This window comes from Myotis lucifugus, unplaced genomic scaffold (assembly GCF_000147115.1).
Source record: "Myotis lucifugus unplaced genomic scaffold, Myoluc2.0 scaffold_334, whole genome shotgun sequence".
NCBI lineage: Eukaryota > Metazoa > Chordata > Mammalia > Chiroptera > Vespertilionidae > Myotis > Myotis lucifugus.
In genome coordinates, this window is record NW_005871382.1 from 278317 (window position 1) to 306008 (window position 27692).

A 27692-nucleotide genomic window follows, 5' to 3' on the forward strand; every position below is an offset into this window, starting at 1 on the left:
AGAAGTTAATAACTCTGTCTGATGTAACAGACATCCTATGCCTAGGTCTGGCAGTCTTATTTGAATTCTGTAAAATATATAAATTATGAATTTCTAATGCATTAAGTCCTGGAAATGCTTTAGCTTTAAAAGTACAAATTAGGGTATGTAACCAAATGTGCATTAAACAGAATTCAGCAGAAATTTCTGCCTACAATTAAAATATAAGGTAGAGATGGGATTTGTAAAACTTGGTTATGGTAGGGTAACTAGCCAGAGGGTTTTATATATACTATCATCATATTTAATGAGTGCTTGTCTTTTCGTTAGTGTAAAAAGAAATCCGGAGTGGGGTGGAGGGGACTCTGTCAGTTCTAAGACTGTTACCCCAAATAGACAGGCCATTGAGACGTCCTTATTTGGCCCAAGATGTAAAACACGCCAAACTCTTTTAAATCTAACTGAATTGTGATTTTGCTGTTAAAGGTGTCTTTCCTAGTTTTCTTCTTTCACTATCTGAAAAACTCACACTTCTGTTTCTTCCTTATTTCTTTGATGCCGTCATCTTTGATACTTTCTGGTCTCATGTTATTATTCTCTTTTATCCTCGAATCAAAGAAATTTCATCTTTAACCCATTCTTCCTTTTAATTATTAGATTATAGGGTACTGATAGCTTTGGGTGTTTTTGATAGTCTTTGAATATTAATTACATTTCTTACAGAATAGTCACTTTTTTACCAAAAAGTAAATATTTAAATCAGTGAAGTAGATTTAAATCTTCCATTTGATCCTAGATTTTTTTCTTTTATTTTGTTTGTTAATTTTTCTTTCAAAGTATATGAAACTTCTTTACAGAAGTCTGCCTTTTTTAGGGTGATTTTTCCCCCCAGCTTTATTGAGATATAATTGACATATAACATTGTGTAAGTTTAAGGTGTACAACATGATTTGATACACATATCCATTATAAAATGGTTACCACAATAACATTAGTTAACACATTCATCACCCACATAATTACCATTTAAAAGTATATTTTTATTGATTTCAGAGAAGAAGGGAGAAGGAGAGAGAGAAACACCAGTGATGAGAGAGAATCATTGATTGGCCGCCTCCTACATCCATTCCCCCCCTGCCCCCCCTCCCGGGATCGAGCCTGCAACAGAGGCATGTGCTCTGACTGGGAATTGAACTGTGACCTCCTGGTTCATAGGTTGATGCTTAACCACTGAGCCATGCTGGCTGGGCTAATTACCATTTTTTTGTCATGTGGTGGTGATGAGAACATTGAAGATCTCTCTCAGCAACTTTCAAGTACACAATACAGTTTTGATCATTGTAGTCACCATGCTGTACATTAGGTAGCTGGAATGTATTCATCTTATAACTGAAAGTTGGTACCCTTTGGCCAACATCTCCCCACTTCCCCCACCCCCTTTCCCCTGACAATCACCAATATACTCTCTTTCTATGAGCTTAGCTTTTTTTAGATTCCACATGTAAGTGAGATCATACAGGATTGACTTCCTTCACTCAGCATAACGCCCTCAAGGTTCATCCATGTTGTTGCAATGGCAGGATTTCCTTCTTCTTCTTTTTTTTTTTTTATGGCTGATAATCCTGTGTGTGTGTGTGTGTGTGTGTGTGTGTGTGTGTGTGTGTAGCTCACGTTTTCTGTATCTATTCATTTGTTGATGCACACATAGGTTATTTCCATGTCTTGGCTTTTGTGAATAATGTTGCAGTGAACATAGGAGTGCAGAGGAACAGATGCCATGTTCTGTGCTACTTAAAAGCATGATTCTGGGTGATGTTGGAAAGATGTCATGTAGAAAGGGTCAAATAAATAGAATAGACAGTGCTATAGGTGTTCAAGAAGGGTGAGGTTACTATAGCTAGGAGGTTTGGAGAAATCTTTAGGAAAGATGTGGGAATATGCTGAACTGTACAGATTGAATGGGATTTAGAAAAGCAAATGGGAGGGAGAGGACATTCCAGTTAGGGAAAATAGTGTGCTGAAAGCTGTTATATGGGAACTAGAGGCCCAATGCACGAAGATTTGTGCAAGAAAGGGCCTTCCTTCCCCTGGCTGCCGGCACCGCCTTCGCTCTGGCTGGAGCTGCCTTTCTGCATGCCCATGCTGCCCAGAGGCCCGGAGCAGCTGGGGAGGTGCCTGAGTATGCAAATTAACCCGCCATCTTTGTTGGGTTGATTTGCAGACTCACTCCTGATTGGCTGGTGGATGTCGCGAAGTTACAGTCAATTTGCATGTTTCTCTTTTATTAATGTAGATGAGCAAGGGATGAGGAGACAAGTTGGTTAGAGATCAGGGTTTTCATGGGAAGTAGTGGGAGCTGAGAATGTTGTCAAGGGTTTCCTTAAATATTAATCTTTACAAAAAGTTCTAAAATATTATTTGCTTAACTTTTAAGAGAAAGAAATTTGGAATAAATAAATAAATAAAAATACTCATAATTCCTTTTTTATAATATAACTAGAGGCCTGATGCATGAAATTCGTACAAGGGGCTCAGCCCCTGCAGCCCTGCCCCCCGCCCACTGGTCATTTCGGAAGGTTGTTCTGCTGTCTGGTGTAATTAGCATATTAGCTCTTTATTATATGGGTTTACAATAGAATTTTAGCATTTTATAGTCTTTCAAGATTTTAATGCTTCTTTTGAAAACATCATAAATATACGCATACTTTAAAAAATTTTACCTACTATTACATTATATACATTTTATCCATGCTTTATATAATTTGCATGCATTGTTCTAACAACTGTGTGTTGTGCTAACATGATTTACTTAACCATTTCCATATTATTTCGAATTTTTCACTATTATAGGTAGTACTCTAATGAGTATCCTTATATATACATATAAGTTCCTTCCTATGTTGTACAGTGTTTCCTTGGCTAAATTTCCAAAAATATAATTAGTTGACTATTAATGATTTTTGAAACTTTTTAATTTGGTTGTACCTAAATTAAAAGTCTATTGAAAAGTCTTGTTCATTCGGTTTCAGCTTTCCTTCTGTGGCACTGAGTATTCAATACTTTTTCTTTTTGGTAATTTCATTTTAAATTTGCATTTATTTGAGTAGTTGTGAAGTTGAACAGACTAAAGCATTTGTGCTAAATTTTGCAATTCAGATTTGCAAAATTAAGCTTTCTTAACAAGATTTGAACTCAATCTATACATTTACTTTTTCCCATAGAAATTTAAACTCCAATTTTGTCATCAAATTTGTTAAGATGACATTTATTATTTAGAAGTTAGTCAGTTATAATGGGTTATGCTTTGTCTTATTTGATACTTATTGCCTTGAAGTAATCTATATATATATATAAAAGTCTAATATGCAAAGTGTCCCCTCGGGAGAGCGACTGACCAGGAGTTCAATTGCTCGCTATGATGTGCACTGACCACCAAGGGGTGGCGTGGAATGAAGGAAGGCTGGCAGCCACTAGGGACCCTACTTGTGCATGAATTTTGTGCACTGGGCCTCTAGTCTTATAATAATATTAGTACCTTTTTTTATTGATCATTGGTTTATTTTTTTAAATTAAATCTTTATTGTTCAGATTATTACAGTTGTTCCTCTCCCCCCCGCCATAGCTCCCCTCCACCCGGTTCCACCCCACCCTCTGCCCTTACCCCCCCCCCCCACTGTCCTCATCCATAGTTGTACGATTTGTTTCCAGTCTCTTCCTACACCCCCCACACCCCTTCCCCCCCGAGAATTGTCAGTCCACTCCCTTTCTATGCCCCTGATTCTATAATTTTCACCAGTTTACTCTGTTCATCAGATTATTTATTCACTTGATTTTTAAATTCACTTGTTGATAGATGTGTATTTGTTGTTCATAATTTGTATCTTTACCTTTTTCTTCTTCTTCCTCTTCTTAAAGGATACCTTTCAGCATTTCATATAATACTGGTTTGGTGGTGATGAACTCCTTTAGCTTTTTCTTATCTGTGAAGCTCTTTATCTGACCTTCAATTCTGAATGATAGCTTTGCTGGGTAAAGTAATCTTGGTTGTAAGTTCTTGCTATTCATCACTTCGACTATTTCTTGCCACTCCCTTCTGGCCTGCATAGTTTCTATTGAGAAATCAGCTGACAATCTTATGGGTACTCCTTTGTAGGTAACTGACTTTTTTTCTCTTGCTGCTTTTAAGATTCTCTCTTTGTCTTTTGCTCTTGGCATTTTAATTATGATGTGTCTTGGTGTGGCCCTCTTTGGATTCCTTTTGTTTGGGTTTCTCTGCGCTTCCTGGACTTGTAAGTCTATTTCTTTCACCTGGTAGGGGAAGTTTTCTGTCATTATTTCTTCAAATAGGTTTTCAATATCTTGCTCTCTCTCTTCTTCTGGCACCCCCATAATTCGGATGTTGGTACGCTTAAAATTGTCCCAGAGGCTCCTTACACTATCTTCTTATTTTTGGATTCTTTTTGTTTATCCAGTTGGGTGTTTTTTGCTTCTTCGTATTTCAAATCTTTGACTTGATTCTTGTGATCCTCTAGTCTGCTGTTGGATCTCTGTATAATATTCTTTATTTCAGTCAGTGTTTGCTTAATTTCTAATTGGTCCTTTTTCATATCCTCGAGGGTCTTACTAAATTTATTGGCGGTTTCTAGAAAATTCTTGAATAACCTTATAACTGTGGTTTTGAACTCTATATCCAATAGTTTGCTTTCCTCCATTTCTGTCATTTATGACCTGTTTCTTTGTCTCTGCATTCTGGCTGCTTCCCTGTGTTGATAGAGTGGCTTTCTGTGCTAGGTGTCCTATAGGGCCCAGTGGCTCAGCCTCCACAATTACCTGAGGTGGACACTCTTGGTGCACCCCTTTGTGGGCTTTGTGCACAGTCTTGTTGTAGTTAAGCCTTGATTGTTGTAGGTATCACTGGGAGGAATTGACCTCCAGGCCAACTGGCTGTGAGAATCAGCTGTGTCTATGGTGGAAGAACTTCTGTGCTGGAGAAACCCTTCTGGGGCAATACTTGCTTCAGTGGGGCTTTGGTGCTCACTGAGTCTGCCCCCTGAGTGTGTCCCTTATGAATCTGAGGAGTTGTAATCTGAATGGTCCCACTCTGATCACTAGGTACACTGGCTCTTGGATCTCTAAGGAGGTGCTAATTTAGCCTCTGCCTGAGGCTACCCCGCAGGAGCTACGGAGAGATCTGCAGATTCCTCTTCTTTGGGGTTTGGAGGTGCCCAGATGAGGCCCAGCTGTGAAGCAGTGCAAGCTGCTGTGAAGCCTTGGGCCTTCTTTTGCATGTTCTGGATCTCTCTGACCCAGCTGCAGTTTGTTAGGTAATTTTAGATTGCAAAGGGCCAGGCCATTCATATGCAAAAGCCTCTGAGCACAGCTTGCGTGGGGCGGGGTCTCAGGGAATCAACAGGGCGGAGCAAGCAGCTATGGCTGATCCTCAGCCCTGCCCTAAGAGGCCCTGGGTCTCAGTGTCTTGCGGTAATCGCTGCAAGCACCTCTGAGAGAAAGCCTCCCTCGAGTTCTGCCCAATGCCAGACAGTCCAGTTTCTCCCTGTATGAGTCTGGGTCCCCAGAGACTCGCCCGGAACTGGAGTTCAGAGCCGTCGGGAGCTTGTGTCCCCTCCCAATTGAAAAAGACAACTGAGTCCTCAGTTGCCAGCCCTTTCCTCGTGCACCTCTGTACCTCTGCACTTTAGTTCCGCAGCTCCTCTGAGTCTCAGTGTGCTTTTCTCTTTCCTTCTAGTTGTAGAATTTCCACTCAGCCAGCCTTCCTGTGGTTCTGGATGATGTCCATTTTGTCTTTTAGTTGTATTTTTGAAGTGGTTGTGTGAGGCAGCAATTTCAGATGTTTATGCCGCCATCTTGGTTTCTCTGTATCTTTTTTTTCTTAATGTCTATATTTGCTTGTTATTTCTTTGCTCTTTTTATTTTCAACTTTCTGAGCCCCTTTATTTTTAGATAATGTTTCTTGCATAAAAGATAGAGTTTATTTTCTTCCCATCTGATCTGACAGTCTTTTTCTTTTATTGGTGAGTTTTCCATTACATTTATTGATAGTATGGACATGTTTGGTCTTGAATATATTATTGTGTTTATATACTGTTTCTAACATTTTATTGTCATTTTCTAGTATTTCCATCTTTGTTCTGTGGTATGGGTTTTCCATTTAAATCCATACTTCTGATAATTTTGAGGATTTATAACCTGATTTTAGTTCTAGTGGTTGTTTAATGTCATATTTTACAGTGAGTACATGCTTCTATTTCTTGATTTACCAGTATTAAGAAGGAAGTGGTATCTATTGATAACCCACTTAAAAAATTAGGAGTTAACTCACATGATTGAAGTTAGTTTCAAGAAAGCTTTTCTAAAGGCCATCTCTTCTGATAAACAGTAAAGATAATGAAAGCTCTCTCTCTGTTGCAGATCACAGTTCCTGCCAGTGAGTGGGTTTGAAATCATTAATTTATTTATTCACCAGCATGTATTGCAGGTTATATTTACAGGTGCTGTATAAATGCAAACGTCAGACATGCATCCTGTCCTCATAAAACTTTCAATATAATAATGAAAAAACATACTGAACAAATGATTCCAAGTGGAAATGTGACAAACGAGTGAAATGAAGGAGCATGCCTGAGTCCCTGTGTGTACTGATTATGTATTAATGAGAAAATTACTATGAAAACTTTGCCTGTGGGAGCAACACATGAAAAACTTATAGGCATCACAAATGAGCACTCTTACTCCAGGGCAGTGGTCGCAAACTGCGGCTCGCGAGCCACATGCGGCTCTTTGGCCCCTTGAGTGTGGCCACGAAGTTTCAATCACACTGTACGTGCGCGCCCGCACGTGGTATTTTGTGGAAGAGCCACACTCAAGGGGCCGCAGTTTGCCGACCACTGCTCCAGGGTCATCTGAGGGTAATGGTACCTCTGGAGGCATTTGATGGGCGTTACGTGCCCACTCTGTGAGTTAGGTAGCATCGTGAGAGGATTTAGACAGGCAGCCACAGCAGATGGCGACTGCTCCCCCACCCTCCTCAGCTCTTTTGTGCATTTGCTTCATTCTTCCATCCTCTTTAGCCCTAAATGTTATCTGTTGCCTTAACAAGAGATCTCACTGTAATTTGCACAACCACATGAATCAAGTTTTTCCTTGATTCACATCATCATTTTCTTGTCATTGTCTAGCCTTTCTTCCTAGGCCACTCTCACAAAATAAGGGGCCAGCTTATGTTTGTCTTTTGATGTTTGGTGGTCATGGTATTAACTAAGTTAAGTTGGGTTTTGCTGACCAAAATTAGACAGCTCATACATCACATGGGGTTGATTTGGAGAAGAGCAGTGTACACACTGGACAGCGAATTCCTTCTGGGCAGGAAACTGCGTCCCTCTGCACAGCCCTACCCCAGCGTCTTGCATCTTTAGCTTTTCATGAGCCAGGGCCTGTGAAGTGCACATTTTGTGGGTTTTGCGTTAGTCTACAAATATATGACAAGGTCCTTTGTTCTTTGATTAGATTTAGCTAAAGCCTTAGGAAAGTGAATAAGATGTTTATTGTATTTAGCATCAGAAGTATCCTGAGCAATTCAGTAAAATATATTTTTCAAGAATTTTCTCATTTTTTGGTCACTATTTTGATAACCTTCTGAGACAGATTAAGACAGTTACTAGTATTTCTATTTTGCTGGTGAAAATACAAAGAAGTGAAGTAACTTACCTAAGGCAGCATGGCTGTTTAGTGGTTGAATCAGGAATACAGCTCCCAAACCAGTGCTCTTTCTGTTCCCTGCACTCCCTCCGCTTGGCCACAACTTCATCAGGCATGATGCGAGTGCCAGCTGTGTGTCTAGCATCCTGCTCTTGACAGATGAAGACTGTGCCAATTAAAACTCTTAAAATGGTGAGAGTTGAAAGTTAACTTTGGTTCTTCTATTTTATAAAGTATTAACACTTTGTCTTCATATACTTTAAAAGGTATATCCCATCTTAGGCATTTTAAGTATTTGTTTCCAATAGAAATGGAACATTTCCAACAAACCCAACATTTCCAAGAAAAATGCTAGTAGTCTTATTTCTTTGACAATTACTGTTGGAAGTTTTAACTTTTAATGTTAGGAAATACAAAACATATAGAGAACCATCAGAAGAGGCAACTTTCAGAGTCTTCTGACAGCCCACGATTGCAATGGTGAAGTGGGGCAAAGTGGGCTTGAATCAATCAGGAGTTGGATTTGGTAATTAGAAGGTTACTGTGACCTTGGGCAGGTCCGTGTTAATACGGTAGTGGGAGTGGAGTCCAGGTTTGAAGGAAAAAGATGAGGGAACGTGAGGAAATAAGGCAAAGTTTCTCTTCTAGTGGAAAGGGGAAGGCAAAGATGGTTTGAGGGAGAAGTAGTGTGAATAAGGACAGTTTTCAGGTTATCAGAATATGCGTATATCTGTCACTTCAGGAGAAGAAGCCCCAGGAGAGGAAGAGAGGAGGGAAAAGGTGAGAGGAAAAGTTGGGCAAATTGATGAGACAAGATCCGCAGGAGACAGGAGAAGCTGTGACCCAGAGTCACGTTTGTAGTGTTAGAAAGGTAGTGGAATACTCACTCCTCGGAGTCAGGAGGTAGGTAAGGAAGTTACGCTAAAATGGTTCAGAGGAAGTCTGAGGTAAAGGAGTGTATTTGAAGAGGCTCAGGGCTTTTGAGCTCCTAGTTTTTCTAGTCTGCTGTGGAGTCTTGGCTTAGAAGCTAATATTCAGCTTATGCTATTTAAAAGATGAGAGTTCAGATATATAGGAAGTTTGATGGACCTTACCTAGTTTTATTATTGAAATTTCAGTGTTTCTTTATAATCATTTGTGGAAGATGCATTTTAAGACAATAAACGAGGGCTAAAAGAAGTTTTAAGTTTTTGTGTGGCTCACTTTGTTGAGACGCTTTTTCTCAGGACTTTTAGTTTAGAATTGGCAGGCCCTACTGATAGCTACATACTAAGCATTTACGGAAATTGATATGTTCAAGATCAGCCTACCAGTTCTATTTTGTTGCTGCATCTATCCTTGAACGCCTAAAGTCATTCTGTGCCTTTCTCTGTATCAATCACAGATTTGCACATGCTTATGTTCTCAGAAAGCTCCTTCTAAAATCTCTACCTACAGGTGCTTTCTAGCATATGGGGTGGGTTATAAAATGTCCTGTTTCAGTTGTTTGGAACTATACCTCTTCCAATAGAAACGATATTAGAAATGGCCAGCCCACAAAAGACCATTGACTCTAAAGTGTAATGGAATTATTAAAAGTAATTATTGTGGCCTGGCTGGCGTGGCTCAGTGGTTGAGCATCGACCTATGAACCAGGAGGTCATGGTTCGATTACTGGTCAAGGCACTTGCCCAGGTTGTAGGCTCGATCCCCAGTGTGGGGCATGCACGAGGTGGCCAGTCAATGATTCTTTCTCATCATTGATGTTTCTCTCTCTCTCTTCCTCTCCCTTCCTCTTTGAAATCAATAAAAAAATATATTTAAAAAAATTACTGTGTATATCTCTGTTCCTATTAGGAAGTCATTAAATTTCAATTCCTGAGGTAAGAAATGTTTCTCCCACTTCTGCTTTATCTTACCCCCTACTTGTCTGGCAGTGACAAAGAGGCACCCAGCTCCAAGCCACTTAGGGTGGTTCTTGTAAGGCCCAGGAACGAGGAGCTGGGCCAGAGACTCTTGGAAGTGGACAGAGGAGCGGCTGCAGTGCTGGCGTGTGTCGGTGGAGGGGTCTGCCTGTCTTTCAGCTGGGAGCCCGGGCCCTGCCAGTGCAGACCTCCCGTCTCCTATCCTCCTCTCCTGGCCCATGGTTCTCAACCAGACCTGATTTTGTCCCCACACCCCACCCTCCCCCATGCACCAGGGGCACTTGGCCGTGTCTAGAGACATTCTTGGCTGTCACAAACGGGGTGCTGCTACTGGTATCTAGTGGGTGTAGGCCAGTGCTGCTGCTGACCATCCACACACAGACTTCCCCAGCCCCACATGCCAGCCGCGCTAAGGGTGAGAACCTCTGCTCTCGACCATGGCTGCTGGTTCGAGTCTCTTTCCCCTTCTTGCTTGGCTGCAAAACAAAAGTGTAGTTTGTGTTCCCCAATTCTCTTCTACCTTTGTTCTTGAAATATTCTCAAAGAGTCCTTTTGAGGTTTTTCTAAAGGCTTTACTATCATCACACCATGGAAATAGATGGGCTAAAAATAACAAGAAAATTACAGTTTCAGGACATCTTAATTAAAAGCTGTCTATGTTATCCACCGGACTGTAAATAGAACAAACTTCAGCTCCTTTTCTTGGCTTTAGTCTAGTCTTCCCATTGTGGTTTCCTCTTTCCTGGGCTTCCCTCCTTCTTTACCCGGACTGCTCAGCTGGCGAGAGCCTGGGCGGGGAGAGCCTGGGCCATGATCCGTCACCGGTCCAAATGAGGAGTGGCAGGAGCGCTGGAAATCCTTGGGTTCTTTCAACAAGGAGTGAAGGGAAGTTTCCTTTGTATTGCATTTCCCGTTGTCTGCCTTCTTTTAAGAAACTCACAGAGCGAGATGAGGGCACAGCATCTCCCTGAGCACGGCTGCATCGGCACCGCGGTCCTCCCACGGCCGCGCTGTCCTTACCTCCACCGCGAGCTGGTTTTCTCATCGTTTCCCTTTGAATTAGTAGAAATGTAAACATTAAGAATTAAAGATTATAGAATGTAAAAAATGTAACTTTTGATAATTTAGAATTGGAGTTGTTAGATGTAAAATATTATTAATCATATCTGTACATACTTTCCATACTTTGTTTTTTGGTAGTGTTGATATTATTTTTTTCAAATTAAATTATGTCTATATAAATTTTATTATAAAGGTACTTACTAATCTTATACTCACTGATTCCTCTGAATATGTTTTCATTAGAAATTAACTGGCTTTTGTTTTCAATGTCTTCTTCTGTAGTCGTGATATTCAAAGCTTAGTGATGGTATCCCCTAAAGAGGAAATAGAAAGCAGGCGGGGTTTCTTGGGACATCTGTCACATTCATCATTTATAACCTTCACCTAACTATCTTTCAGCCAGGATGATTAATGTATTTGTGTCCTCATATATGTTGACCACATATTCAGCTGATGATGCAATGTGTAGAGAGATGTAAGGAGATCTTACTATATACCAGAGGCATTCAAAGGGCAGTGAAACATTCTATTGCAGGTATTCTTGGTGCCGGCAATGAGGTTGTTGTAAATACAACATACTACTATTCTGCCGTAATACAGTTATTTTACTGTATCTTTGCATTTGTCTGGGGAGGGGATGAGGGGCAATATTATCTCATACTACCTGTGTATCTGGAAGTCAGAATGAGAAGCCCCAAGAGTAAATATAAAGCTTGGTCTTTGCTCTGTGACAGGTCTTTACCTGTACTGGCTTGTTTAATCCCCACAATAGTCTTATGTGGTAGTCATTGCTGCCACAGTTTACAGAAGAGGAAATTGAGCCTTTTAAAGCTATAGAGCTTCTGCATGGTCATACTTCTAGAGCTGGGGTTTCAGCTGGGGTTTGTATGTCTCTCAAGATCCTCATTCTAAGTCCAGTGACTCCCATATTTAGTCATTCACACAAACATTTTCTCAGTACCCCTACGTGACAGGCCTCAGGGTTCCAAGATTAAAGACAGATACGGAGTCCTAAGGAATTTTTTTATCTTTTTTTTTTGGCAGTGGTATATATGAAACAGACTAGAGAAAGAGGAAGGCTTGAGGACAAAGATACTATGTTATCTACTGTTGCATCCACAGGGCAAGCACTGCACATAGTAGAAGCTCAGTAAATGCATGCTGAATGGATCAAAGACAGTAGTGAGAAGTAGTAGCTAATCAGAGAGAGAATGAAGTATAGAAAGGATATGAAATCGAACAGCAGAATTGTCCTGGTCCATTTAGAGTTGGGAGAAGCAAGTGGCTACTCAGTAGCCCCACGGGGTGTAAAGAGCCTCGAGTGCAGTGATGGCGAACCTATGACACGCGTGTCAGAGGTGACACGCGAACTCATTTTTTTGGTTGATTTTTCTTTGTTAAATGGCATTTAAATATATAAAATAAATATCAAAAATATAAGTCTTTGTTTTACTATGGTTGCAAAGATCAAAAAATTTCTATATGTGACACGGCACCAGAGTTAAGTTAGGGTTTTTCAAAATGCTGACACGCCGAGCTCAAAAGGTTCGCCATCACTGCTCTAGTGTGTTCACTGAAGCCCAGAGAAGTTTCCATAAAAATGATCTTTCACACTCCCTCCCATCCCCCCGCCTTAAAATATGCCAAAGGGCTAAACTTGAGTGCCTTGGAAAATCGCATAGGTGAAGAGCTCTTTCCCTAATGACACTGGATAAAGCGGTATTACATAATGTAATTTGTTTTCTTTCCCCTGATAAAATATAACATTACACTTTCATACCAAGTGAATCTTTAAAATTTAAGTTACGTTCTTTGGAAGATACCTTATAAAGAACTATCTGTAGTGTGTAATGTAACAATCTATAGTACTGTAACAGGTTACATAAAGTAATAAAAACAACTTTTTTTGAGTAATATCATTTGAAAGAATTATGATGCGTTGAAGTAATTTCTGTTTGGAGTACCATGTGGCTATTTGTAAAGAAAAATATGGGGAAATTAGGAAACGATTGAAATGATTTCATTTTCATTATTCAACAGCATCGATGTGCTACTTTCTTGTTCCGAGAATGTGTCCATTAATAGTGATGTTTTGCTTTACAGCTTTTCTGGGAGAAGAGGCTACAAGGACTTAGTGCATCGGATGTAACAGAACAAATTATAAAAACCATGGAGCTACCTAAAGGTCTTCAAGGTATGACCTCCGCTCAGTTGAGCGGTGCCCACTGTGTGCTGGGCTCTGCGGAAGCTGTGGAGTCGGGATGGAGGGGGTGGTGTGCCTTGCTGGGTGAGGGCCCTCTTGCGTAAACCCAGGGGGAAATGTACATGAAACGCTTGTATTTTGCAAGGATGCTTTAGGGCAGCGCATTACCTAAGATTATTTTTCTGGGTAAAAATGTTGGTTAGGTTTCTCATATAAATGAACTCTTGTGCTGCTTCTGGAACCAAATGCACTGAGTGGCAGGCTTTCCCAGGCTTCCTGCTCAGAGCAGCATCTGGCCCCGCCCAGCACCTGCTCTTTCTTTCTGTTACGGGAGGAAGAGCCAGCAGCTCTCCCCCTGCCTCTCCCTCCACAAACTGCTGCTGCACGCACAGCGGTGGGAACCCCTGCACCTCAGACCTGCAGCAGCAGCACGTGGGGTCGGGGTGGAGGGCTCAGCTGCTAGGTGCCCGCCGTGTCATGTTGATTCCAAGTTCCAGAGAAGCATCCTTTCCCAAGCAGGAGAACTTCAGCTTCTAAATCTTCATGTAATGTGGATTGCTTAAAAAATCCTCATAATTCATTGGTTAGAATATTGTCTCATTCCTCTCTGCTCTTGGAAATTGTTGCTTTAACAAGTTTATGACTTTAAGCAATGCATTTGAATGTGGCCATAGGGGCCAGTCTCCTAAAAGTAGTCAAGGTGTGCAATTATTAGGTAAATATATGAACTTGGATACTTTGTTAGGTATTTTGAAAAAACCGTTAAAGCTGTAGGCACAGCATGCTTGCATTGGCTTCTCCTTTGAAGTCTTCAAACAAGGAAGATAAGTGTCAAGATATTGCTGGAAATTAATGTTAAAAGCTACAAGAGAAAGCTATTCCAGGAATAATTTAGGAAAATATTAAGGGGGATACTTGAGTATAATATGACTTCAGAGGGGAATTAGATCATTAAAATAATTGACCTTGCTTGAGGAAATGTAGCCAACTTCTAAAAAGTGGAGAAAAATTTTTGGAAAATATATTTTAAAATTATGTTAAAGTTTTATTGAATTGTTCGGCTATTTTGTTACTGTTTCTTTAATATTAATTCATTGGTGTATAATAACTATTAAGTAGATATGTATGATCTAATCCTTTGCTGCTTTGGCTTATATCAGTTTAATATATGACCCCCCCACAAAAAAAAAAATATATGATCCCAAATGAATATAAAAATAGTGGTTGTTTTAGGTAACATAGGTTTGTCAAACACATTTAGAAATTTCCCTTAACAAGTCCATTTTTCTGATTGCAGGAGTTGGTCCAGGTAGTAACGACGAGACCCTTTTATCTGCTGTTGCCAGTGCTTTGCACACAAGCTCTGCTCCAATCACAGGGCAAGTCTCCCCTGCTGTGGAAAAGAACCCCGCTGTTTGGCTCAACACATCTCAACCCCTCTGCAAAGCTTTCATTGTCACAGACGAAGACATTAGGTAAGGCAGTTTCACTTAACTTCAAAACCTTGTTTTTTACATCTGGTAAGTGATGAATCAATCAGAAAGTTATGTATGTATATTTATAGAGCTTTTGTGAAGCCAATGGGAGGTGACGTAGGACATTTGAAACATGCCTGAAAAAAGTAGAAGTGTGTGGATAAGGGTATCATTGCAATCATGTCCAAAGGACAGGTCAGTTGCACTCTACTCATCTTTTTTGTAGTGTCTTTTGTAGCCTGGGCTCTTCCTTTCACTTGGTTATGCCTTTTGTGATTGCTTCCTGCATTGTTTTGTCTGCAAAGCAGTCTCTCTTCAAAGCAGATGATAGCCATGCTCAGTTGTGTTTTCAAAGTTAATTTACTCATCTTGATTATGTTTACTTCAATTTAGAGATTTATTATCTCTATTTCAGCTTGTTTTAAGGAAAGATTTAAGGTGGCTCCAAAGAGAGAGAGGGAGAGAGAGACACACACACATATACTCACTCACTCACTCAAAAGTCTAATGAGAAGCAAATGTGGAAGGTGACACACAGGGTAAACCAATAGAACAGAGGGTATAAGCTGCATCTATTAACGTCTTTTACTTTTTCTGAGGCTGGGCCGGGACTTAGGTTTCTAGAAGCTAATAGTGAAAGGAAAGCATACAGCTTCAGTTGATAATGCCCAGGAAGTATAAGCAAACTGTTGTTCAGGGGAAGCAAAATATTCCAGCTATGAAGACCTCACAGACATTCTGATGAGGGACTTGTGAGCTTTGGTCTCATTACTTATATGAGAGTGTGGAATCCTGTGTTTCTCTATAAATAGGGCAGTGGGGGGTGCCTCCCTGTTTCCCTCTTCAGGGTGTAAATGAGAAAGCGTCACTGGGTAGTATTTCTAGACAAAACCAGCAGATGGCACTTTTGAATCGTGTAATTTACAAATATGTTTTGCATTTGTATTTTTTTTTTCTAAATCCATAAAAGTTGTCATGGGAGTGTTTTTTAAATCATGAGTCTAGCCAGGTCTATAATTGGGTTTACACCTTTCTGGGTTTACAAAGCTGTAGAGCAGTTCAGAGTTGCATCATTAAGATGCCTTGCTCACATAGACTTGATGATCTATTGTTTTTTAAGGAAAACAAAATGTAAAATCAAGGAGAGGCATCAACTTGCTTTTTGGGTTATTCTTACCCTTAAGGAAGGAAATTAGTCAGGAGACAAGTTGGTTTCTGACTTGGAATGAGTAATCGGCAGGATTTCAGCAGGTCGTTATGGGTGTTGACTGAGGCAGCCTGAGCAATCCCCTGGGAATGCTGATGGCTTCAACACCAGATCTTTTGATAGTGAAGGAAAGATCTCAGAGCCAGATGGGGATGATTGCCTTCTAAGGCAAACTTGTCTGACAAATTGCCCATTTGATTTAATTGTCATAACAGATTTTAAGCAAACATTTCTTGTTGAATTAGTACAGATTCAAAATAAATTATCGCAAATGGAATTGTTGCCCTTTCTCCAATAGTGTAGCCAATATTCTGTTTATATCTTTAATTAAAGATCTCAACATTAAGTATATACTTTTTCAGCATCCTTGATAATATTTTCATCCATAGGTATATTTGTTTTCTAATACCAAATAACAAATAATAAACTTAGCAGCTTAAAACAATGCCCGTTTATAGCTCACGTCCGGAATCTGAGCCAGGCAGGGCTGGATTCGCTGCCCGGGTCTCACGAGGCTGAAATCTAAGTGTCTGCTGGACTGCATTTCCTTCGGGAGCTTTGAGTCCCCTTTCAAGCCCCCATGGTTGTTTCAGAATTCATTTCCTTGTGGTTGTAGGACTGAGGCCCCTCCTCTTGTAGACTTGGGGTGGGGCGGGGGCTTCTCAGCAGTTAGAGGCTGATGGCAGCTCCTTGTCCCTGGGTCCCTCCGTGTTCCCTCCGCCTTCTTTCAGGAAGGGCCAGCACCTTTCAGGAAGGGCCAGCACCTTTCAGGGCTCTTCTTACTAGGTCTGACCCTGTACCATAATCTCTTTTGATTAATTCAAGGTCAGTCGATTAGTAAAATAATCGGTGGTTTATCCCATCATATTCACAAGGTCTGCTTGTCCTTAAGGGGAGGGAATTATACAAGGATGGGACGGGGACAGCTTGGGGACTGTGTTAGAATTCTCCCTACCCCAGTGGGCAAATGCTTTAACTTCAGCTTTCGTAAGTGTGGGACGTAATTCTCAAGGCAGAAGAGAATCCTGGCAAATATGAGGGTCTAAGATACATTTCTCCAGCCAAGAGCACCATTCACCCCATTTTCTTTGTCTTCCTAATGGGATTACTCTAGGGCGGCCGAGTACATTCCCATCCTCTATTATTAGGAGTGAGAGGCTGCCAGTGAGGTCCCCGTGTCATTTGTCATAGACCTCGAGTCACTGAGCCCGAGGCAGGACTGACTCTATAAGAAAGAAACACTGTGTTCCTCTTGATGGCTGCCCTACATGAATATCTGACAGGCTGTGCAGCTCCGACTGACTCAGCCACAGCCTCCCTCTCTTTGAAAATTCATTTAGAAGGTAGAGGTCTATACCTTTTAATGCTTTGTGCTGTTTTCAGAGTTAAAGAGAGATGACATAAGGTTTTTGTGGCTGCACAGTATCTGTTAACTTCACCACCTTGAGGGAGTCTCATGAGATAAGGAGGCGTGTGTGCTGGAATAGGTAAATGGCACTTTCCAACTGGCTGAGCACCCAAGGATGAACATCGGGGAGTCTCAGGGCGTCTTCCCAGGGGTGGGCAGTGCTGCGTTTGTCTTCCTCCATTACTGGTGAGGAGCCTCCTTTTTCTGTTCTTGTCCTCTCCCTTTACTCCTTGTCGCACCTCTTGGCACTGGGCTTCTCCTCTCCCTCAACATCTGTCCTCGCCAGCTTTCCTGGTCTCAGGAGGTGGCGGGTTCTGGTTTCTAGTCAGGGCTCACCCTCCCAACTGGGCCTTTGCCTCTCTCTCCCTCTTTTGTTTTATCTAACACTTTAATGTACCGTTTTCTCCTTCCTTCTGTGTTTCTTCAGCCTTGCCGCCCCACGTGGCCTGCCTGTGACACCGCTTTGCTTGCTTGAACTGTTTGAGGAATCTCTCTCTTGCCTGTCAGGAAGCTACTCTCAGTTTTTTTCGACTTTTTTGAGATAAAATGCATTCAATAGCCTTCTTCTGGTGCTTTGTTTTCCATCTCATGGCTCAGAACCTTTCCCCCTATTTTTATGGCTTGTGTTACTAACTCACTTTGGAGGCTGCAGTCGCCAAGGCACAGAGGCTTGTGGCATGTTCTAATAGACCCACTCAGCTTGTCGCTGTTGAAGGCGCTTTTCATTTCTGTCCTTGGTGGAGAGAGCGTGTGGCCATGGTTCCTTCCTGATGGCCTGTTGCCAGCAGGCCTGGGCGCCCAGGGGACAGCTGCCCTGGCCTCCCTCACGGCCACAGTGCCAAGCCGAATGCAGCTTACCCTGCCCCCCCCCCCCCGCCCCGCCCTTCCACTTTCTCAGGGCTTCATCAAACAAGTCTCTTTTTATTCTGTGTTTTCCATGTTACTTCCTATTCTATCCCTGCTTCCGAGATATTTCTAATTACCCTTTATAGGAATAACCCCAAATCTTCACGTAGTTGAAATTCTGGAAGTGGGGGAAAAGGTGACTGAAACAGATCCACTCCTCCCAGAGTTCTCTATGAGGTGAGGGCTGCCGGCTCACCGCCCGGGCGGTGTGGTTTTGTGACTATAGAAGCAACGTTTGCAGTGTTTTTCCCAGGAACATTCATGATAGCAGCTCCCTATTCCCATTGCTTGCCCACTGACACATGCCTTCTGATTCTGTTGTTCGAAAGGAAACAGGAAGAGCGAGTACAACAAGTGCGGAAGAAATTGGAGGAAGCCCTGATGGCCGACATCTTGTCCCGAGCTGCTGACACAGAAGAGATGGACATTGAAATGGACAGTGGAGATGAAGCGTAAGAATGTGGGCAGGTGAACTCACATGTGAGAGAGGGAGGCTTGGCCTTGGGATGTTCTCTTGCTTTCCTTCTGTTGCCGGCCTCACCGGGAATGAAAAGGCTTCACCTTCTGGGTTGTGCTCTTGTGGGCCCCTCCCTGGGGTTAAGGACCACGTCAGTACTCACAGCCTTTCGTTCTCATTGTGTGGGGCAGGCACAGCCCTGCAGCGCTTGCCAGGGACCTCACCTCCTTTATTAATGAAGGGAGAAGCCTGCACAGTCCCTTAGAGACTCTGCCAGGGAGGGAGACATGGCCACAGGAGGTGGAGGTGGCTGTGATCGCCACACATAGCTTTCTGGGGTCACTGTCTCCCCTTTAAAATTATGGCTGCAAAGTAGGCAAAATCCCGCCCTTTTTCTAGATTTTGTTTAGCATAGATTCGATGCAGGGAGAACGAGGACATTTCAAATTATAAATAACTTCCCTTTTAAAGTACAGATTTTGATCCTATCCTCATCCCACATAGCAGTTTCATGGACTTTGTTCCATTGGGTATATGTTCTCTTTAAATGATTACAGTCAGGTCTCAGCGTGCTTCTCTGCTTGCTTCCCCAACGTCTCTCCTGCTTCATTCCGCAGGCCTTGGCTTACTTTCCACCATTCATAGCTGATTATTGATTTGTGTCCTTTGAAGCCAACACTGAGGAGGGGGAGAAAGAGAGGGGCGGGAGGGAGGGAACGAGCAGAGTGAGTCCCAGAGTTGTGGCCCTGAAATTGGCTTTGAACCCTTCCGTCTGGGGACGTGCACCTCGTCCTGCGGTCACCCTTGTTCAGTGCCAGGTTCTGGGGACACAGTGAGGGACGCAGCCGCACAGTTCCTATGCTCACAGAGCCTACAGTGCAGCCATCTTACATGAACGCTCACATAACGATGCGATTACCAGCGTGTTATGTGCTGTCAGAGGAACAACAAAGGTCCTGTGAGAGCTGATGCAGGGGGCCTAACGCGGTGTGAGGGTCACAGGCCTCCCTGAGGAAGTGACATTTCTTTGAGCCTGAAAGATGAGGGGATGTGTTGAGCACTTTTTATGTACAACACGTTACAACTAAATGCTAATCAAGGCTTTAAAAATGTGGTGCTCAGTGAAATTTAGCCTCTAATTACTCTCCTAAGTTTTGCTGACCGAACCTGCAGAATCATTGACTGACTGAAGTTTTTTGTTTTTCCTTACAGGTAACTTTTGGCTGACGTTCCCCAAGAGCAAATTCCTAGAATTGAACCAAAACGTTTCCACTGGGTTTTGCCTGTAAGAAAACAAATGTTCCCGAGCACATACAGCTTTTTAATAGCACTAACCAATGCCTTTTTAGATGTATTTTTGATGTATATATCTATTATTCAAAAAAATGATGTTTATTTTGAGTCCTAGGACTTAAAATTAGTCTTTTGTAATATCAAGCAGGATGAAGCTGAGCTTTGGATGCCAGGTGCAATCTACTGGAAATGTAGCACTTACGAGAACTATCTGTCTGCCCCAAGTTTGAATATGAACGAGTACCAAATAAATTTCCCAATGAAAGATTATTGTGACTTCACTGTATATAAGCAGATTTTTATACTTTATTGAAAGAGGACATCTGTACATTCTTCCATCATCACTGTAAAGACAAATAAATGATTATATTCACAGACCGATTGGGATTCTTTCTGTTACAGAACACACCCACCTGTCCTGGGCCTTCCCGGCTTCCATTCAGCTGTGATCCCCGGGCCTTAGGTGTGAAATGGACCTGGGAGGGAGGCGGTAACACATTTGCAACAGGCATCGTGAGGACTGTGTGTTCACCAGAATTCTCAAGCTTCATCCAGCGTGTGTCCTTTTCCCCCTTGCCTCTGACGAGTGCTTTTGTTCGTTCTGTGAAAATAAGTCGTTTTCTTCCCTGGGACAGGAATCCGTACACAGTGCCCTTCGGTGTTACTGGAAGCCCGCGTGTGTTGTTCTTTCTAGATCGTTTTGCATGTTCCATTGTCCACCAGCTGACTAAGTGAACGGTGCAGGTCAGACCCTCGGCCGACAGAGGCAGCTTTGCTTCTAGGCAGGGTTGCTTCATGGGCCAGATTGCCATACTCTACTAATCAATACCTGGCCTCCCGAGTACTAACAGTTTTTTTTCCCCCTGTTCAGACTCATAAGTGTAACTTCATTGCCACTTAAATTCCTTGATATATTTAATTACTAAAATCGGCATTTGTTATTGAATTTTACAAATGAAAACAAGTTAGTCTGATGCTAAGGAAAGGAGGCCGTGGTTATAAGCAAACTTAAGCACATTTGGAGAAATAGAGCAAAAATAATGTCTTTCTTTGGACAGGTTTATGTACTCCTTAACTCTGAGTTCTTTTAAAATTAGACCCAGAAATGATGTGGTCAAGGATGTGACCATTTCCATTAAGTGTCACTTGTGCAGCTGTTGCCACGACCTGCAGCACCCTTCCGTTCCCGAGGAAGGGAAGGAAGAGAAAAAGTCAATAACACCTACTTGCTAGGCTTGGGCTGCTGTCTCTCTGGACCTCATGCCAAATTCCATAAGAAGTTTGTCTTGAAATTCCTGATTTACATTCAGCGTTGATCCCTGGGCCGCCGGCACCAAGGCCCTGGAGCAGCCCTGCTGGTGGATGAGCAGGGACACGTGCAGACGCTGGGAGACTTGGCAGAGGGGCTGCCCTGGCCAACATGGGTGTCAGTGTGATGTTCATGTTGATTTCCTTTTGAGAACTGGTCGGACTAGTTAGAATGACGCCCAAAGGCTTTCCTTAGCCTCTCCCAAGTCCATGGTTCTTAATTGCGATCAGGTTTGGTTACTTTGATCTTGGTGATCGTACGTTCTTGTTACAAAGCAATCCAACCAAGATATACGTGTTTTCATAAACAGCTTTTGTAAAAGCAACACCGCAATGTGCACATGTACAAAACTTTTTCGTTCTTCTAGACTTTGCTCAGGTGGAGAGCAGGTGTGAAAGCCATTGCGTGGTGTCCAACTGAGGACCAGCTCATAAGTCCAGGTGTTCCCAGGATCCCCACAGGATGACACAACCAAAATCAAACTCCACGTCTCATCCTCACAACTGTCACCGTCTTGCATTCCCTAACCCACGTTAAGGCAGGTCATCTGGTCCAGTTGCCAAGGCAGAGCCAGAAAGGATCCAGGTGCCACTCCTCCCCTTGCCTCCAGCATCCCATCATCCTGTTAGAACTGACAACCAACCGCACTTCTCACGTTTGCATCTCATCGCCATCCCTGCGGCCACTGCCTTCATGCAACCTTGCCTCTCCTCTGGGCTTTCAGTGCATTCCTTTAAAAAACTTTTTATTTTTTATTTTTTACCTGTCCCCCTTCCCTCCCCACCCTTCCTTTTTCTCCTCCATAGAGCCATCAGAAATGGTCCTTAAAGCAAATGTGACAATATCATTTCCCATCTCAAAATCCTTCACTTAGCTGTATATATAGTTTAGAATAATTTTTCAGAGTGAGCACTTCGAAGTGAAGAGAACCTGTGTTTGAACCCTGGTTTGCCATGTGTGTGACTTGTCAGGTTACTTAATCGGTGACACAGGAATAATAATACCTACCTCAGAGTCGTGGTGAGGGCTGCATGGGATCCTGTTTAGTGGGTGTTGGGCACAGTGCCTGGTGCACAGTGAGTACTGCCGTGCGAACACATTAGTGTGGTCCCTCAGGTGTCATTTTTGTCACTTCCAAGACAACCCTTATCCTCTCAACACCCCAGACCCCGCAATACTTATTTTCTGCCTCAGCACTCCGTTTATTTCCTTTGATGAAATTGTCTAAATCTGGGTTTGGTTTATTTGTTGCCTTCTTACCTGTCTCTCTGCTAGAATGTAAGCTCCACAAGAGCAAGGCTGTGCCTGTCTTGTCCCTGTTCTAACCCCAGCGCGTAGCCTAGCCTGGCACACAGTAAGCACTTACTCGATGGCCTTCGTTGAATAAATGGAAGACTGATCAACAGGCTCTTCATGATCTGACCCCTGCCCACTTGCCTCGCTCCTCCTGCACTCTCCCCATCACACCTTCGGCTCAAGAAAAGCTGCATGACCTGCTCCTTCCAAGTGCCCCTTGGGCCTCTGTGTCTTGGCACCTGTCATTCTGTCTGCCCGCCTGTCTACATGGCAAATTCCCCACCATTGGTCCCGTCTCAGCTCAGTGGCTACCTCCTCTGTGAAGCCGTCCCTGATTTCTCCGGGCAGATGATCTTTTTCCCTCTTCCAAGTTCCCACTGCACTTTGTAAATACCTCCAGGGAAGTACTTTACTGTATTGTATTATACATTTTTTTGCATGTCTGCTTCTACTTTGAGATTGTAAGCACCGTGACAGCAGAGATTGCATCTTTTCATCCTAATGTCCCCAGAGCCTAGCACAGTGCCTGGCACATAACAGTTCGTCAGTAAATACTTGTTGATTGGGTTTGTGATTGAACAAAGAGTCTTGCAGTTGGAAAAATGTTGCAAGATGTGCGTGCCCTCAAGGAAAGGAGTGCCCGTGGTGGCTTCGTTTGTTCTCGAGAGGAGACCTAAAAAGCATTATGTACTCTCTTTGAATATAACATTACTTGTTTTGAATTCTAAAAATAAGTTGACTAATATAGACCTTCATAAATGATTACAAAAGATTAAAAAGCTTTGTGACCTCTCAAATGCTACAAAGTCCAAAATAAATATTTGCACTATTAGTATTTCCATAGTAAATGCTATGCGAAAATGTACAGCAATAAATTTTGAAGCTTTAAAAACGTTTGTGTAAGTCATCTTCAATGACTTAACCCGGAAAGGACATCTCTGGCCTGGGTTTCCCAGACACAAGGGGATCCAGACTGGGATGTAGGGTCCCAAAGCTCTCGGGGCTTCTCCAGTGACACTGCTTTGATGGGCTACTGAGATGCTTGCTCAGCCCTTCTGGGGGCATTTCTAGTCAACAGAAGGCCTGAAGGCTTCTCCATGGGATCAGGTGCAGGCCACACCAGGCCCCGTGAGGCCATAGCCTCCAGGCCCCCACAGGACGGCCATCGCTCCCTCACCCTGCTGCCTTCACTTCCAGGATGCAGATGTGTCACCTAGACAACGCATACTTGTATGGCCTCTGCCAGGTCCCCAGGTGGGGCATGTACATCAGTCACTTACAGCAGGGTTAGCCGGGAATGGCTGAGGAGTTGGGAACTGGAGCAGCGGGCTGTCAGTCTGGACCCCTCGAAGGGCCTGGGGTGGACTTTAAAACTGGAAGCTACACACTGATTTTTCTGGGGGGGCACATGTACTAATAAGTTGCTTTATGAATTATTTGGCTTTTGTTTTTATGGCCGGAGGACAAAGGTGTTTATTTCCTATCATTTACAAAGCGTTTTATAATTTGCAGAGCACCTTCACCTCCATCAATGTCATGTTTGAGTTTTAATCTATGACTAGGCCATGTAATATGCACATGTTATTACTCCCATGTAAGGGTTGAGGGCTCTGAGAACCAGGCAGGCTAACTGACTTCTCGAGCTGAGGAAGAGAGAGGGATTTGAATGGAGAGGCCTTCTGCTTCTAGAACATGCAACTTTCCAAACCTCTTCCCCACTCAGGTCTCACGCTGCCCTTCTGTGACAGAACAGCACAGCTTGGTTTATAACGTGCAGTGTGACCATGGCTTATATAGGGCAGAGTGATTCTTTATCGGAAACTTGGTTCTTTTATGTGGAATAGTCAAAGCTTTTATAGGGGCCTCTTCTGCTGAGAACTCGTCACTAGGGTTGTTCATCTTTTATTAGAGGTAGGACAGGTTCAGCTTCCTAGCCTCACAATGCTGGGAGTTATTTTTATCTAGGGGGGTTAGCATTTTTCTTTCTACTGTAGGACTTGCCGCTTTTCCATCTCTCTCCATTTTCCTCTTTCCCATTTCTTCGTTTAACCATTCATGAACCTGACCCGGTGAGAAGTCTGGCGAGATGCCACTGGACCCAGACCCTGGGGAAAGGCTTCAAAGTGGGGTGTGTGCATCTAGGGCATGTGTGCGAGCATTCTTTGGGGGGGATATTTTACCTTTTAATATTTGTTTTCATCTTGTCCTTGACAGATTTTAATTTTTGAGTGTTTTATTAAGCACGTACTACATTAGGAGAGCAGTCCATGTATATAATTTACTAGAGGCCCATGCACGAAATTCGTGTAAGGGGCTCGGCCCTCGCAGCCCTGACTTCGTCTGGAAGGTCGTTTGGCTGTCCGGTCTAATTAGCATATTACGCTTTTATTATAGATAAGTATCCATAGGTTTGGGACACATGCTTCTGTGTTTGAAAGGGCTAATTAAAATAGTTTTGAGACCACTACTCCAGGGCAGGACTCCCCATCTGAGGTTCATGGATCCCTGAAGTCAAGGAGTCTGCCAACTTGCCATCGTTGGCCAAGTTTTGCAACGATGAGCCCTGCTCTGGGGGTGGTGTCCATGGCTTTCGTACAGTTCTTTCTTTCTTTTTTTTTAAATATTTTATTGATTTTTTTACAGAGAGGAAGGGAGAGGGATAGAGAGTTAGAAACATCCATGAGAGAGAAACATGGATCAGCTGCCTCCTGCACACCTCCTACTGGGGATGTGCCCACAACCAAGGTACATGCCCTTGACCGGAATCGAACTCGGGACCCTTCAGTCTGCAGGCCGACGCTCTATCCACTGAGCCAAACCGGTTAGGGCCCGTACAGTTCTTAAATGGGGAAAATACATCACAGTGGTACATGGCAACATCCTTCATAAATGGAAGCAACCCCTTTCCTTAAAACAACAACACGTGATTTTTTTGGGGATTGGAACCTGCTCTTGGGGGAGCTATCCTGAATTTTGCTGAGTGGACAGATATTGCTCCGACAGAGAGAGAGCCAAAGCAAGGGCTGTGTGTGCTGGGGAGGCCATGGCCAGCTTTCCCAGTGCCTTGCTGATCACAGCATGATTTACACTAAAGGGCCTTGTCCCCAACAACAACCAGTTGTGTGCAAATAGAAACTTAAGGGAAAGAAGGCAAACAGCAACACGGCAGAATGTGCCCTTTATGATAGGAGTGAATGCCTCCTCATAAAACCTTTCTTTCTCTGTCCCTCCTCTGTCTTCCCCAGAATGCAGCGTCACTCAGATAATGTTATACATGAGAAAACCTCAACCTTGGTGCTATGCCTAATACTCTTTAAAATGATGATTGTGGTTTATCAGGCTGATGTGAGGAGGGTGAGTTAGTCACCTAACACTGAACGCACGCAATCCTGGGGTCAAACACAGCATTACTCTCTGATCTCTGCTTCATGTCTCTGGCCCCAGGAGAAGATCTCTGTTTTTAAGAGCTCATTTGATTAGATCAAATAACTTAATACAGAGAAGCCAGGATACACTTTCTTTTTAAAAAAAAAAATATTTTATTGATTTTTTACAGAGAGGAAGGGAGAGGGATAGTTAGAAACATTGATGGGAGAGAAACATCGATCAGCTGCCTCCTGCACACCCCCTACTGGGGATGTGCCCGCAATCAAGGTACATGCCCTTGACCGGAATTGAACCTGGGACCCTTCAGTCCACAGGCTGATGCTCTATCCACTGAGCCAAACCGGTTAGGGATAGGATACGCTTTCTATTCTATGGTTCACAACTCTACCTGCATCTGCACAGTCCTTTTTGCTGTGTTACCCCAACTGTGTTTCCAGTTTCTAGGAATTACCACATGGGCATTATTTTATTGTTACTGATTTCAGAGAAGAAGGAGCGGGAGAGAGAAATAGAAACATCAATGATGAGAGAGAATCACTGATTGGCTGCCTCCTGCATGCCCCACTTTGGGGATCGAGCCCACAACCTGGGCATGTGCCCTTGACCAGAATCGAACCCGGGACCCTTCAGTCCACAGGCCGATGCTCTATCCACTGAGCCAAACCAGCTAGGGCTTTGAGGGGCAATTCTGTTTGCCACATTGTTTGCTACAGATTACAGAAAAATCAGTCTCAAATGGTTTAAGAAATGAGGAAGGTTACAGTAAATGCATATGCAAGGCAAGCCCAGGGGAGGACAGATCCCTGCAGACCCTCAGGGCCCGGCCTGCTTCCGTGCAGTCCTCTGGCCTCCCTCCGGGTATTCCCTCCATCCTCTCCTCAGCAGCAAGACGGTTCCAGGGGACATGTCAGGACGTGACAATGGCCAGAGGAAAAAGATAGACTGTTTCTTCCTTTGCCTGCTTTTTACAACCCCCCCCCCCAAAACATTTTCCCTCACATCTCATTGGCTAGAATTGGTACCATGGCTATTCCTAAACTACTGGCTAAGAAAGGGGGTTGGGATTACACCAAATGGCTTAGATTAATCATATGGAAGTGATATGACTATTGGGAGTCAACCACAATACCTGCTTCAAACTGCTAACTAGTCTTTTGTGTAATAGGTCCCCACCCCCCTGTTGGCCCCCTGGCTTGGGGCTGTCATTTTTACTGGTTTCTCTGTAGAGTTAGGTTCTTTTTCTCACAATCAGTTCAAGTCCTAGATTTTCTTTAAGCCCAAGAGCATTACATTTCTTTTCTGTCCAGTGCTTCCCTCCCTCCAATCTATCCCTTCTCAGTAGCATGACTCTACCTGGCACATTGTATATGACTCCAGATGGCAGATGGCCTCTTCCTCAAATTTCTCATCTTTTTTTTTTTAATGGTAGGATTTATTTATTTATTTATTTATTTAAATTCTTCATTGTTTAAAGTATTACATAAGTCTCCTTTTTCCCCCTTTGACCTCTCCCCAGCTACTCCCACCCCCAGCACTTGCCCTCACCACCCCACTACTGTCTGTGTCCATTGGTTATGCTCATATGCATGCATACAAGTCCTTTGATCTCTTACCCCCCCCCCCACCTTCCCTCTTAAATTGGACAGTCTGTTCAATGCTTCTATGACTCTGGCTCTATGTTTGTTCATCATTTTATGTTGTTCATTATATTCCACAAATGAGTGAGATCATGTGATATTTATCTTTCTCCGACTATCTTATTTCACTTAGCGTAATGCTATCCAGGTCCATCCATGCTGTTGCAAATGGTAAGAGTTCCTTCTTTTTTACAGCAGCGTAGTATTCTATTGTGTAGATGTACCACTGTTTTTTAATCCACTCATCTGCTGATGGGCACTTAGGCTGTTTCCAAATCTTAGCTATCGGTAAATTGTGCTGCTATGAACATAGGGGTGGATATATCCTTTCTAATTGGTGTTTCTGATTTCTTGGGATATATTCCCAGAAGTAGGATTACTGGGTCAAATGCGAGTTCCATTTTTAATTTTTTGAGGAAACTTCATACTGTTCTTCACAGTGGCTGCACCAGT

The 27692-nt window shown here is 43.0% G+C and overlaps 1 protein-coding gene across 1 annotated transcript in view; it reads left to right on the forward strand.

Moving 5' to 3' along the window:
* The window catches only part of MBD2 (methyl-CpG binding domain protein 2), a 51366-nt gene extending 31378 nt beyond the window's left edge, over nucleotides 1-19988 (forward strand). Inside the window, exons 5-8 of the mRNA XM_014466346.2 lie at nucleotides 12765-12855; nucleotides 14162-14339; nucleotides 18190-18312; nucleotides 19530-19988. Coding sequence (XP_014321832.1) covers nucleotides 12765-12855; nucleotides 14162-14339; nucleotides 18190-18312; nucleotides 19530-19533 — 396 coding nt within the window. The 3' untranslated portion in view covers nucleotides 19534-19988. The remainder of the gene's footprint in view (nucleotides 1-12764; nucleotides 12856-14161; nucleotides 14340-18189; nucleotides 18313-19529) is intronic.
* Nucleotides 19989-27692: the final 7704 nt, after the last annotated feature.